We start from the raw sequence: 14,396 nt of genomic DNA on the forward strand, positions 1-14,396 counted from the left end.
TTCCACAGTTTCATTCAACAGTACACACAGTTGCGTTTGTGTGTACTGTTGAATGAATTTCCTTCCCTAAAGTGAAGAATATCTGTAATGACATATGGGTAACAATCTTTGCAGATTTCTGCCCATTTCCATGATGACTCTCTTAACAGTCAGTTTTGTTTATTTGAAATAAGATTTTTCAAAAGTAGTATGCGCACCTCCGACTTCTTTATAGCAGGGCTAAAATGTCTTTATGAAGAGAAACACACAATTAATTTCTTCCATGTTTAATTTCCAACGTTAGGACCAAGTGGCCTCGATCTTCGTCATGCAAATGGTAACAATACCATTTGTATTACGAATGAACACATTCGATTGGGATACAGGTGGGCCATGTCTGTGATTGGTTACCCTGCAATGAGGTGTGGCAGTCATCTTCACCTGTATAAATAGGTGTTGGGCCTCTGTCAACAGTCTTCTCTTGAATATTGAGTAGGCGTACGTCTTCTTGGATACTGATTCTCTGAAGAGAATTCTTCTGCTTCAATCTCAGGTGAGTTGAACTTTAACTTTGTTTGACTTATTTTTTCCATGATACATTATGTCAACAGTTTATTGTTGGAAATTAAACCGAGTGTTTTTTCTGTTGAATTGTAAACTGATCAGTGTTTGTCCGAAATATTTTCCAATCTAAGATTTGTTTTAAATTATAAATCTGGCACTTATTTAGTGCACAATTATTTAGAGCATCTGATAATTGTGATCACCATCTGTGATCCTCTGGGCCCAGTATTGCAAGACTCTTAATCTAGATCAGAATGATCCTCTCTTTTTTGCTATCCAGGATCAGATCTATCTTTTGAGTAGCATAGGGGACATCATCCAGCTCGGTATGATCCTGGATAGCAAAAAATAATTCTGATGCAGATGAAATGTTTTGAAATACTGAGCTGAAAATAGGCACATACTTCTAGGCTATACATTGAGGATCCCTGGCTCAGGACCATGGACAGGTAACGTGTAGGTCAGAGCCTGCTGAAGGTAATGAAGTTCTGGTCAAAATGTTATGATGCTAAATATTTTTTTCTCTATTTATTTAATATTACAGTCATGTCAACTTTTGGTCGCCGCCATAAAGCTCTGAAGTGGCCTTGTGTTCCGGGCCATTGCCACAAAATTGCCCTGCCAACCGAGACCCTGGATAAAAAGGTGAGAGTTACCCAGTAATGACTTTGGTATTGTTAGCACACTTCCTTAGTCATGTTTCTCTATAAACTGTTTTTTTTTTTACTGCAGCTTTCTGTATACGCTGTCTCCCCAGATCATTGTAAACTTGCCCTAACAGTAATACAACTTTTCTTCTCACAGTTTGTCCTGGTTTTAGGAGACTCCCATCTCTGTGCGTGCTCTTATTAATGGATTTGTGGATATGCCCACTGGATGCTTGGCCTTCGGGTTTATGTCCTCACTAGGAGCAACTGTGGAGGATCTGTGTTGGGCTTGAATGTCAAGGCAGCAGAGCCTGAACAAGTCAAATTTTACCGGGGTATAACGGTATCCAGCTGGAGGTGACTAACAGAACCCTGTGTAAGGAGCTGGAGGAAGTGAAGGGCACCCTGGGGCAGACTGAAGACAACCTGAAGGCCACAGAGGAGCAGAAGGCCTGCTACCACAACTAGCTCAGCAAAACAGTGAACAGCTGTCATGAAGGAACTGCAGGGAGTCCTCACTAAGGTCGGAATGATAATTGTGTTGATAATGATAATGCTCCTTATTTATATTGCACTTTCTCACAAACTCAAAACACTTGCAGTGGGGGATTACATTTACATTTATGGCATTTAGCAGATGCCTTTATCCAAAGCGACTTACAACAATACATTTGTTTAATATCAACATAAAGCCCTGCAAACACCAAAACATAATTTGTTTTTCATTTTAGGTCAATGAATGAGATAGTACAGTGATTTGCATATTTCGCAATAGTCATATACAATCAATACTTGATGTATAAGGGGAGGTTGGGGGCAGTCATGTATTATTTACTGGGCTATAAAGATGGTCAGTAGAAAGGCCTAAAGTAGCTGAGAGAGAAACTTGGTTAAGACTTTCAGTTAAAATCATTTTCTGCATGTTTACATTGCTCGGGTCAAATTGACCCGAAACATCAAAGTTGTAAGTTTATTTGAACATAATAGGAGGGTTAAGTAAGTGAATCATCTATCCAACAGCCATCATAAGACAAAGTAATCAATGCTCACACCAGGGGCCATTGGCAGTCGTAATGCCAGTAGGCTATTTTTTATTTTATTTTATTTTATTAGCAGGAGAGAACTTGTACAGGGGGGTAGCGGGGGTGAAGAGGTCTCTGGGGTTGGGGTTAGGGTTAGTATGGGGGGGGGTAGTGAGGGTGAAGCGGTCTTTAGGAGGGACTGTTAAGATGTTTCAAGTTTCAAGTTTATTTGTTACGTCTCATACACGAGTGCAGGGAGTAAAATTCTTGGGCTCAGTTCCTTGACAATGCAGCATACAAATAATACAATAATACAAATACGCAGTAGTGCAATGAGGTAAAGACAAGACAATAAGTGACATGGTGCAAGATAAGTGAGACGGTTGGACAGTGACGATTGTTGGGGACACAAGACAGTAGACATGACACAATTGCAGTATAAATAGTAGAGTAAAAAGTAAAGTGGTTCAGTGGAATGTCATTATTATTGCACTGTGCCGTTGGTGTAAGAGGTGTTGTTAAAGTGACTGTGTGCTAGTAGAGTCCATTCTGTGGGTGTGCTGAGGGTAAAGTCATGTAGCCTGAAGAGATGGGTTTTCAATCTACGGCGGAAGATCGGAAGTCACTCTGTAGTCCTGACAGTAGTGGGAAGCTCATTCCACCAGCGGGGCGCCAGGACAGTGAAAAGCCGTGACCGAATAGCGCGGCCACTGCATCCACGTAGAGGCGGTGGTGCCAGGCGGGCAGCCGAGGTGGACGAGCGGAGTGATCTTGCAGGGGTTTGGGGGCTAACCATTGCTTGCAAGTAGGGAGGGGCTGTTCCCTTTGCTGCCCGGTAGGCAAGCACCAGGGTCTTGAATTTGATGCGAGCTGCTACCGGGAGCCAGTGGAGGGTGTGGAGGAGGGGCGTGACATGGGAGAATTTGTGCTGCTTCTCTGGTGAGGAATGGACGTATCCTTCTGATGTTGTAGAGGACGAATCTACAGGAGCGTGCTGTCGCTGTGATGTTCGCCACACAGGATAAGTGGTTGTCAAGGATCACCCCAAGGTTCTTGGCTGTATGGGAGGAGGTCACAGTAGAGTTTTCTACTGTGATGGAGAAGTCTTGGAGAGGGCAGGCTTTCCCTGGGAGGAAGAGCAGCTCAGTCTTGTCAAGGTTGAGCTTGAGGTGGTGGGCTGACATCCAAGCAGAAATGTCTGCAAGACATGCCGAGACACGTGTTGCCATCTGTGAGTCAGAAGGGGGGAAAGAGAAAAAAAGTTGAGTGTCATCTGCGTAGGTGTGGTAGGAGAAACCATGTGAAGAAATTACAGAGCCGAGAGATTTGGTATAGAGAGAGAACAGTAAAGGCCCAAGAACAGAGCCCTGGGGGACACCAGTGGTGAGGGGTCGTGGAGAGGACAGCGATCCTCTCCACGTCACCTGGTAGGAGCGACCGGCCAGGTAGGATGCAAACCAGGAGAGTGCAGAGCCAGAGATGCCCAATTCTGAGAGGGTGGAGAGAAGGATTGGGTGGTTTACTGTGTCAAATGCAGCAGACAGGTCCAGAAGAATGAGAACAGAGGAGAGGGAGGAAGCTTGAGCGGAGTGGAGAGCCTCCGTGACAGCGAGGAGAGCAGTTTCAGTAGAGTGCCCAGCTTTAAAGCCGGATTGGTGAAGGTCAAGGAAGTTGTTTTGAAGGAGGTAGTTAGACAGTTGGTTAGAGACAGCACGTTCAAGGGTTTTAGATAAGAAGGAGAGAAGGGATACCGGTCTGTAGTTATGGACGGCAGACGGGTCAAGAGTTGGTTTCTTGAGAAGAGGCTTGACTCTGGCTGTCTTGAAGGCAGCTGGGACAGATCCTGTGGATAGAGAGGAATTGATTAAGGTGGTAAGGAACGGAAGGAGGTCTTTGGAGATGGATTTGAGAAAGGGGGAGGGGATAGGATCGAGGGGGCAGGTGGTTGCGTGTGACCAGCTTTAGAACATCATCAGGGGAGAGGGGGGAGAAATCTGACAAACCAGAGACTTGTTGCACAGTGGGTTTGGGAGGAGAGGTAGCATTGTTGGTGAGAGGTAGAGGGAAGGAGCTGCTAATGTCATCAACCTTCTTTTCAAAATAGGTGACAAAGTCATCGGCAGACAGAGAGGAGGGAGGAGGGGGAGGAGGAGGGTTGAGGAGTGAGGAACATGTGGAGAACAGTTTCCTTGGGTCAGAGACAGAGGATTGAATTTTGGAATGGTAGTATAAGGCTTTAGCAGCTGATGCAGATGAGGTGTAGTTGAGGAGGAGAGAGAGATGAGGGTCTAGATCAGTGGTTCTCAACTGGTCTGGCCTTGGGACCCACATTTTCCCATGGTCATTAAGTCGCGACCCACTTTTATAGAATTCAAACCAAGCAAATTTATTCCTCAAAAATTATCATTTGAACATCATAACTGTAAATGTATAACTGTCACATCATAACTGTAAATATAACATATAAAACATACAAATAAACATAAAATAAAATATAAATAAAATATAAATATAAATATAAATAAACATAAAATATAAATAAAATATAAAATATATTTATTTATTTAAGAGATCTGTAAACATATACACTCACCGGCCACTTTATTAGGTACACCTTGCTAGTACTTGGTTGGACCCCCTTTTGTAGCCCATCTGCTTCAAGGTTCTGTGTGTTCAGAGATGGTCTTCTGCATACCTTGGTTGTAACAAGTGGTTATTTGAGTTACTGTTGCCTTTCTATCATCTTGAACCAGTCTGGCCATTCTCCTCTGACCTCTGGCATCAACAAGGCATTTTCGCCCGGAGAACTGCCGCTCACTGGATATTTTCTCTCTCTTTTTTTGACCATTCTCTGTAAACCCTAGATCACCTTTCTTCCCCATTCTAATGCTCGTTTGAACTTCAGCAGGTCTTCTTGACCATGTCTACATGCCTAAATGCATTGAGTTGCTGCCATGTGATTGGCTGATTCGATATTTGCGTTACCGAACAGTTGAACAGGTGTACCTAATAAAGTGGCCGGTGATTGTATATATAATATAATCTCTCTGAGTAGGCCTACGAAACGGGCTGTTTTCACTCAACAGGCATTTGGGGAAGCTAATGAGAGACTTGGGGATGTGCTTTATTCCTGATAAGACTTTCAAAGTCTGGGGTGATGGTAGACAGAGCTACTCTCAGATCATGCTCAGTGTCCAACCTGTTCCTCTGCTTTGACTTGAGCTGGACCAAAGTTGAGAAGCCACTTACGCACAGATAGGTAGTGCTGAATGGTAGGAGGATTTTGACTGCATGAGTGGCGAGAGACGGATACTCTCCCATTACGTCGTTGCACCAGAACTGGGGGAGGCTTACCTCACTGAATTTCCTTTTCAGCGTCCGATCACATGACAGCTCCACCAGCTGATTCTCTTCATTGCTTGGTAACGTGACGCTTTCCATGTCGATTCCGAAGGGGTCAGGTATCCAGTGATCATCTCCATGTTTCTCCGGGAAGTAGTCGTGAAACCGAGCTTGGAGTTTAGTGAGATGCGCTGTAATAATTCGTTTCAGGGCATTTTTGTCTGCTGTGTCCAGCTGTTGTGCTTCATGACAAGCGTTGGGAAACATGTCAAGTCTGTCTTTGGATACATGATTTTCCCACAATGCGATCTTCTTTTTGAACGCAGCGATTTTGTCAGACTGTTCAAAAATATTGTGTCCCCTCCCTTGCATAGACACGTTTAATGTGTTGAGGTGCTTCGAACACATCAGAAAGATACGCAACTCGTGCGAGCCAGATTTCGTTGTCAAACAGCTCAGTATACAGAGAGTTATTCTCTGAAAGGAAGGCTGCGATTTCTGTTTTAAGTTCGTAAAAGCGTGACAACACCTTTCCCCTCGATAGCCAGCGAACGTCCGAGTGATACAACACCTGTACGTGCTCAGAGCCCAGGTCTTTGCACAGATTTGTAAAACACTGACTGTTCTTGGCACTCCGTTTAATGTGGTTCACCACTTTGACGACATCTTTCAATGTTTCATCAAGCACTGGCACCATATCCCTGGCTGCTAATGCCTCTCGATGCAAAAAGCAGTGGTTCCAGGTCGCATTCGGTGCCCTCTCAAGAATTCTCTTCACCACCCCTGAATGTTTCCCGGTCATGGAGGCAGCGCCATCAGTTGTGATTCCCACGCACTGTTCCCAGTTCAGGCCCACCGAACCCAAGTACAAATCCACAGTGCTGAAAATGTCCTCTGCCTTTGTAGTGGTAGGGAGATCTCTACTGCAGAGAAATTGCTCCTGTAACTCTCCCTCCCACACATCTCACATAAATAAGTAAAATCGCATGGCTAGCAATATCCGTGGATTCATCCATCTGTAAGGCATAGTAAGCGCTTGCCTGGATGCGTGCTGTGGTCTGTTGTTTTATGTCACCAGACATTTCTTCAATGCGCCTACCTATGGACATGATGAACATGATGCTGTTAGGCACTTCTGCGATGCCCTCAGCTCATGGAGTCGTCTTTCAAAGTACTCGACTGGTTTGTCTTTGCACGTAGGATGTTTCGTTTCTAAATGACGTTTTAATTTAGATGGCTTCATGCTCTCTTGTACGAGCACTTCCATACATACCACACACTTTGGTTTCAGTTCCTTTTTGTCCTCAATGTATGTAAATCCATATTTGACATAATCGGGGTCATACTTGCGATTCGCCATAGTTAGCTACTGCTCAAATGGTGCTAATGTGACCATCGCAACGGCTAGCCCGTCTTTTTCATGCACGTCTATCAAAATAAAACTTTTTTTTGGTTTGTTTTTTTGACCACACACTCCGCGACCCATTCAGAACGAGTGGGTCGCGACCCACCAGTTGAGAAACACTGGCCTATAGGCTATCATTTGTCTATAAAAGGTTGATTTAGTTACTGTGATGACACTATGCTCCGGGAGTCCTATTTCTGCTTGCTTCTTTTTGAGTTCTCTCTTTCGGCAGACTCCGAGGGCCCGCTCTGTCCGTTGCCTCTGGTCCTGCACTGCGTTTGTCACCACCAGATTGAGGTTGTGGCCAAAGCAGTTGAGCCATGGCCAATTCAGGGCCCTGATGGCGGCTGCAATGTTAGCAGCATTGTCAAAAGCTAGTCTGTAGGCATTTTGACTGTTGTTTCCAGTCGGGTGTGACAAAATGGATGGTTAACGACATGTATGGCGTCATGTTAAGTGGCGACCACGTAGATATCCCATCAGTGCAGCTGTTAATGGGTGTTTCAGTTTGAGGTGTAGATTAGTTCCCATTAATGTTCCCATCTCTGGCCGTCATCTTTTTTATGCAAATAACCTTGTCCAAAATTGCAGGCTGCAGGAGTAATGACAAGGAGGTCAACACCTTCAAAGTGAGAAGTCTCACATACATGTGCGTACACGCACACACACAAAGCATCGAGATCTACATCTTTTCTGCCCAGTCATTTGAATAGCATGACTGCAATCAATCTTTTAGCTTTTACTGACCATCTTAAACCATCAATGAGACCAGTGTTACATCACATCATTACCCCCCTTAAACCTCAGAAGTCTCCTTATTCACAAGAAAAACACACATCAAAGGAGAAAAAACTATCAGTAACTTACTCTGTACAAATGCAACCCGACTCCACACTCTTAAAAACTGTATTGGAATGGACTGATTATCCACAACCTAGCTTACGTGTGTGTGTGTGTGCAACTCTTATCCTAGCCCTTTGATACAGGGGGGTTAAAGAGGAGGGAATGGGGGAACCACAAAGGCCCTCTGTTGGAGTCAGAGTGGGGTTACCTTCTCTGCTCTCCGTGGCAGGGTATGATTTCAAAATACATAGGGGCGCGTGCACACACAAAGGAGGGTGTCCCTGGGGAAGAATGGGTTGTGTGCCATCTATCAGAACAGGACATAGGGACAAACGTATGTATGGCTGATTGAGGATAGTCATCGTTTGACTGAGTTACCTAGGAAATTACATAGATTAGCAGTTGAAAAACATGTTTCTTGCTGAGTCAGAAGTTCTCAGCTTTTTGTTTCTTTTTTCTTGTGACCCACCAAGTAAGCAAAATCAAGGCAGGATCACTCCTCAGTCAACAGGAGTCAGCTGCAACTCATGTTTTATGAAATACAGTGACGCCATTCCTCTGCTACCCTGCTCTGCTATCTATAAGCAAACTATCAATGTGACCATAAGCTACTAAAATGTTATCAGTATACATTGACAGTATACAGTTTGAAGTGTTTATGCTGTAACCTGCCTAAAGCTCTTGTCACGACCCCCCAAGTCAACCAGCCGAGCGGTTTCTAGCCAGGCGACTAGTGAGTATAGGTGTCTGCCCTTTGAGGAGCATGGGGCAGAAGAGTCACACGCTACGTTTAGTTCAGTCAGGACACTTGCGTTGGTTTAATCATCGTTTAATGAAAACGGTAATACATTTAAGTTTGGCGTAATTGGATGGCTCCGCTCTATATAGCTCCCTGCCTGAAGTTTAACAACATAAAATACAAAATAACATGGGCAGGGATCAGAATGTACAGAATCCATAAATAGAACTCAGTGTATTCTGTGACCCTAGACTAGAATTGTCTTCTACTTCCCTACTTACTTCCCTTTTCAATAATCAAATAAAAAACAGCATAAGACAAACAAACCTTCCCTGCTTAGACATAACATCGACCACATGACTCAGCAGCCATGATCACAACTCTACTGAGTTGAAGTCCATGCATAACCATGTGCCTCAAAACAGTGGCTTCAAGTCAGTCAAATACAGAGGAAAACTGAAAATTAACCATGTGTTTATTGTACAGCCATGTCAGTATTAGAGAGAGAGAGATTTTGTCAGAGCACATTAATCTATGCTCCTTAACCCCCCTACAAAATTACATTGGTTTTCTTTTAAATATACTTTTTATGAATCCATTTGAACATAAATAACGCCATTATTGCTAATTAGAACTCTGATAAGTACAACTTACACATACTGGCATGAAGCTGGTACTATTCGGGCAATAATAACTGGCCAAAGCAATGCAGAACAGCTTTGAAAGTATTAGCAACTGAAGCTACAAAAATGAAAAGTTAACTGAAACCATATACAAATTAAAAATTTTCAACAAAAATGCTTTAAATAATATCAAATTTCAATTACCATAGTTTTACAATTAGAATGCATCACAATAACTTGGGTAATAAAACTGTAAAACAAATGGAATCTATGTATTATTTTCAGGTGGAAATCATGTGGTCACAGTGAATGAGAATCTGTACTATGGCTGCGGGAAAAATAACAATGAGTCAAATTCTAACAGTTTAGTGCATTATTTACAGATTTGTAAAAAAATCAATATCACAGATCAGACTCATTCACTGTCGATGGCATTCATTTATTCCTTCATCTGAACCGTTCGTCTGGGATTTTTGGTCTCCGGCTTCAGAGGGCAACTCCTGCTAGGCAAAAAGTGAAACCAATTTAGTTAGTTTGCAACATCTGCAGAAAAATTAACAATTAACACATTAATAATTAATTAATTAATTAATTAATAGGCTGCTCACTTCATCTATGAAGGTTAAAAACACATCCCCCACTGCAAGAGTTTTGAGTTTGTGAGAAAGTGCAATATAAATAAGGAGCATTATCATGATCAACATAATTATCATTCCAACCTTTGTGAGGACTCCCTGCAGTTCCTTCATGGCAGCCTTGAGGATGTTGACTGTTTTGCTGAGCTGGTTGTGGTAGCAGGCCTTCTGCTCCTCTGTGGCCTTCAGGTTGTCTTCAGTCTGCCCCAGGGTGCCCTTCACCTCCTCCAGCTCCTTACACAGAGTTCTGTTAGCCACCTCCAGCTGGATTATCTGCTTAGCATCCTCATCTGGAAGATGACAGGAATATACAGTTTAGCGACATACATACATGAGCTGCTGCGGATACATTCTCAAGGTCCATTTCAATTCAATAAGAATTGAGTAGTATTGGAATCAGAACACGAAGGGGTGTTGGCATTTGGTAAATGTGGAGTGTGAGGGCGCAAATGGGAGGGTACTTCGGTGGATGTAGGGTGTTAGGTGTAGGGCTAAAGGCTTTGTATCAGTGCGTACACATACTACACCGTTGTGTGTACCAGTTGACTTTACTGTAGCAAAGCTCTAATTGAGCCAGATCACTGTCCTCTCATACTACCAACAGAGTGTAGCCTGCAATTCACTAGGACCATCTATCCAACTTTCCACTTTGGTGAACAAACAATGAAACCACAATGTTTGGAGTTTCATGATTCCACATTCCCGTACCCATTTTGGAGTCCTGCACCATGAGTTTCTGTTCAATCTCCTCCCTAGCCTTCTCACTCTTGTCCAGCTTCTGCATCATACTGCCCACATCCACCATGGCTCCGTTGTAAATTATCAGAGTTCCTGACTCACTGGCCACCGACTCACTGTGAGACTTGGGGACTGGCAGCAGGGCTTGGTTACCTGAGAGAGGGGGAGGGAAGAACTGGGTCAGACTCAAAACAAGACCCACAGTTCAATTAGGAGCAAATGTTTTTTGGGCATGTCAACTGATAGCTCACTCCAATTACATGAATCTGGTGCTACTCTGGCTCACTCACCGAGTAGGTTGTCTAGCTGGGCTTCGCTGAGAGAGGGAGCTGGCTCGTCCTTCCCTTTGTCTGTCAGTTTGCGATAGAAGCAGGACTCTCTCACCACTGGTTTGTTCAACAACTTCTTTACCTGGAAATAAATTGTGAATCAAGGTCATAAAAAAGGAAGTGTGATGTGTGTTAACCTAAACACTAGACAGGTGTAGGCCCTGTGTGTGTGTACCTGAGCACGGGACAGGTGTAGGCCCAGTGTGTACATGATCTCCTCCACGTCTTTCTCCAGCAAGTAGCCACAGTGGCTCTGGTCAAAGTAGACAAAGGCCATCAGCAGGTCTTTATTATACGTCACCATCAGCCTCTTCTCCTTTTCCTGGGAAAACACACACACCAAACAGTAAGTACACATACCAACATACTGCATTCAACTGACTGCACTGCAAGTGTGTGTGTGTGTGTGCGCGCCCACCTTGTCTTTAGAGGAAATCTCTTCGGACTTCCGGTCTCTCCTGTCCCTGCCGTTAGAGTCCTCATCATCTTTATTTGAGGGAGAGGGGGAGAGAGGGAGAGGAGGGATAAAGAGAGGATGGATAGAGGTAAGACAAATTTGCACGGGTGAAATCACACTGAAGATGACAAGTAATATATGCCATTTAGCTGACGCTTTTATCCAAAGCGACTTACATTGCAGTGAGTACATACATTTTTCAGTATATATGGTCCCAGCAGGAATCAAACCCACAACCACATTAAGTCAGTCATCATCAACCTTGATAATAGGACAAACACGTCTGTGCAGGTCTCAGATATTGTGGAAGGGTATACATCACATGTTCAGCGTGGTGCATGATTTCTCATCACAGACCTAGTCTTTTTATGACTGTGGGGGGACATGCAGCGTTCGGCCTGTAGAGGGAGCTACAGGACCGTGGCCAGGGTTATGAAAGCGAGGTTGGTTGCGCACCTGTTGCGAATGAAGCCTCACTAATGAAAGGGTTTAAGATGTGTGTGCCTCTGCTTTTGAAGGAAGCACCCCGAGCGGCAGGGGGGGTGTGTTGGCAATACGGACGGCCGGGCCATGTTCAGGCGAATTGCCCAGTGATGGAGGTGGGGCAGGTCGTCCGCATCGGCAACATACCGGGCCCTCCCCCCGGACCAGGACAGGCGTATTGTGTTCCGGTAAGGATACAACACGATACGCACCAGGCGTTCTTGGATTCGGGCTGCATGCAGTCCATGATCCAGGAGCGCCTGGTTCGACCGGGGGCATTGTTAAAGGCATCGAGGGTGTTGGTGAAGTGTGTGCATGGGGACATTCACGAATATCCTGTGGTCGCGATCGAGATTCATTTTGAGGGGAAAAAGCATAGTGTACAGGCGGCGGTTAGCCCGCGCCTCACGCATCCCCTTATTCTGGGTGTAGATTGGGAGGGGTTTCCTCAAGCGGTAAAGCGGGCTACCGGGGTGCGTGCACGACAGAGAGGGAGGTGTGAGGCGTGTAATGTGCTCTGTGCTGAGGCGGCGCCTCGCGACACTGCCGAGGAGCCGGAGCCGGCGGGGGGGTATCAACCCGAGATTTCCCCGCCAAACTATCTGCTGCTAGGTGACTTCCCCCTCGAGCAGTCTCGTGACGAGACCCTACGATCGGCCTATGACCAAGTGATAGCGATTGATGGTACTTTGGTACGGCCAGACCACACACCCCTATTTCGCGATTATCAGCGACAGGTTGTACCGAGTAAGTCGTGACTCACATAGCCAGGAGGAAAGTAACCCAGTTGTTGGTTCCCCGTAGCCGCCGGGAAATGGTCTTCCAGGCGGCTCATTTCAACCCCATGGCGGGCCATTTAGGTAAGACACTAAACCGTATAATGGCTCGATTTTATTGGCCGGGAATTCGGGCAGAGGTGCGTAGGTGGTGCGCTTCTTGTCGCGAATGTCAGTTGGTAAATCCCCCAGCCATTCCATGGGCCCCCTTGCGGCCCTTACCATTGGTCGAGAACCCATTCGACCGCATTGCCATGGATATTATCGGGCCATTTGATCGGTGTACACAGGGATATCGATTTGTGTTGGTCTTGATAGATTAGGCAACCCGATACCCCGAGGCAATACCGCTGCGCAATATTTCTGCCAGGAGTGTAGCGCAGGCATTGTTTCAAGTTGTCTCCCGTGTGGGAATCCCGAAAGAGATTCTCACCGACCAGGGCACTAATTTTATGTCACGCACCCTTAAGGAACTGTACGGGTTGTTGAACATCAAGGCGGTTCGAACCAGTGTTTACCACCCAGCCACTGATGGCCTTTGTGAGAGGTTCAATCGGACCTTGAAATCAATGATCCGGAAGTTTGTACACGAGGATAGTCGGAATTGGCATAAATGGCTAGATCCCCTGCTGTTTGTGGTACGGGAAGTCCCCCAAGCTTCCACCGGGTTTTCCCCGTTTGAATTACTCTACGGGCGTAAGCCCCGGGGTGTCCTAGACCTTCTTAAAGAAAATTGGGAGGAAGAGATTCAATACGTTCTGGACTTGCGCACAAAGCTCCACGCCCTAGGGGTTATCTCACGCGAGCATTTGCTGCAAGCCCAGGAGCGCCAAAAGCGCCTATACGACAGGGGAACTAACCTGCGAGAATTTACACCGGGAGACAAGGTGCTCGTACTGTTACCCACCTCCAGCACGAAATTACGTCGCATGGGGGACGTGGATTATGAGGTAGTACGCTCGGACCGGGGGGATAGCTTGCAGGTGTATCACGTAAATCTCCTAAAAACGACGTGGTCACTGTTGCTCTGGCTACAATAATTCCAGAGAGAGATGAGTTCGGTCCGGAAGTCCCAAAATCAAAAGTTAGCACTCCGGTCGGTATTGATAACCATCTCTCTGCTAGCCAGGCCACGAACGTTGCAGATTTGCAAGCTAAGTTCGCCGACGTGTTCTCTCCCCTGCCCGGTCGGACTTGTCGCCGAGCGCGAGTCTAGTATGGCCTTTCCCCGGCCTGAACACCATTCCCAACGTTACCCAGTTAAGCACAGCAGGATTGGCCCGAGGTTTGAGAGCAACCTTGGTGAATCACCACGACACTGCGAGAAAGAGGAAAAGCTTAGCAGCTGGGGGCCCAACCAGACGAGGGACACCGTGGCTGCGGATGTTCCTGAAACAAATTTATCTTTGATCTATCCCTCAAATAGGTGCAACTGCATAACTGCTTATAACTGAATATGTGTAACTGCATAACTAAATAAGAGGAATTAGAATGCAAGTGCTTGACCCCGTGTCACTATATCTGCTTAGGCCTCGTTGTAAGAGTAGGCCCGCTAACAAAGGAAGTGCTAGAATTAATCATATTTAACTGTGTATTCTTGCTCAGAGTTGATTGCTGAGACAAGGCAATATATCTTTGGAAAGTTGACGTCATGTGTACAAAGGGCAACGGCTGTAGGAGAGAAAATGGGAAGTGAGACCCGTCTAAAGTTCAGGTCAGGTGATGGAAAGTCCCCAGCTGGACAGTGCCATGGCGTCCAAAATCAAGTAGAAATATGCTGTGTGAAGTGTGATATTATTAATATAAGGAATATA

General features: G+C 45.4%; 1 protein-coding gene across 3 annotated transcripts in view; it reads right to left on the minus strand.

The window, feature by feature from the left end:
* Positions 1–8,665: 8,665 nt before the first annotated feature.
* The window catches only part of LOC310824207 (cell division cycle and apoptosis regulator protein 1-like), a 67,079-nt gene continuing 61,348 nt past the window's right edge, over positions 8,666–14,396 (minus strand). For all 3 annotated transcript variants that reach the window (XM_083697021.1, XM_083697019.1, XM_083697020.1), the window contains 6 exons: positions 11,285–11,352; positions 11,042–11,188; positions 10,828–10,948; positions 10,508–10,690; positions 9,884–10,089; positions 8,666–9,664 (listed from right to left, as the gene is read on the minus strand). In XM_083697021.1, coding sequence (XP_083553147.1) covers positions 9,584–9,664; positions 9,884–10,089; positions 10,508–10,690; positions 10,828–10,948; positions 11,042–11,188; positions 11,285–11,352 — 806 coding nt within the window. In that variant the 3' untranslated portion in view covers positions 8,666–9,583. The remainder of the gene's footprint in view (positions 9,665–9,883; positions 10,090–10,507; positions 10,691–10,827; positions 10,949–11,041; positions 11,189–11,284; positions 11,353–14,396) is intronic.

Source organism: Argentina silus, assembly GCF_951799395.1.
Source record: "Argentina silus genome assembly, chromosome: Y".
Taxonomy (NCBI): Eukaryota; Metazoa; Chordata; class Actinopteri; order Argentiniformes; family Argentinidae; genus Argentina; species Argentina silus.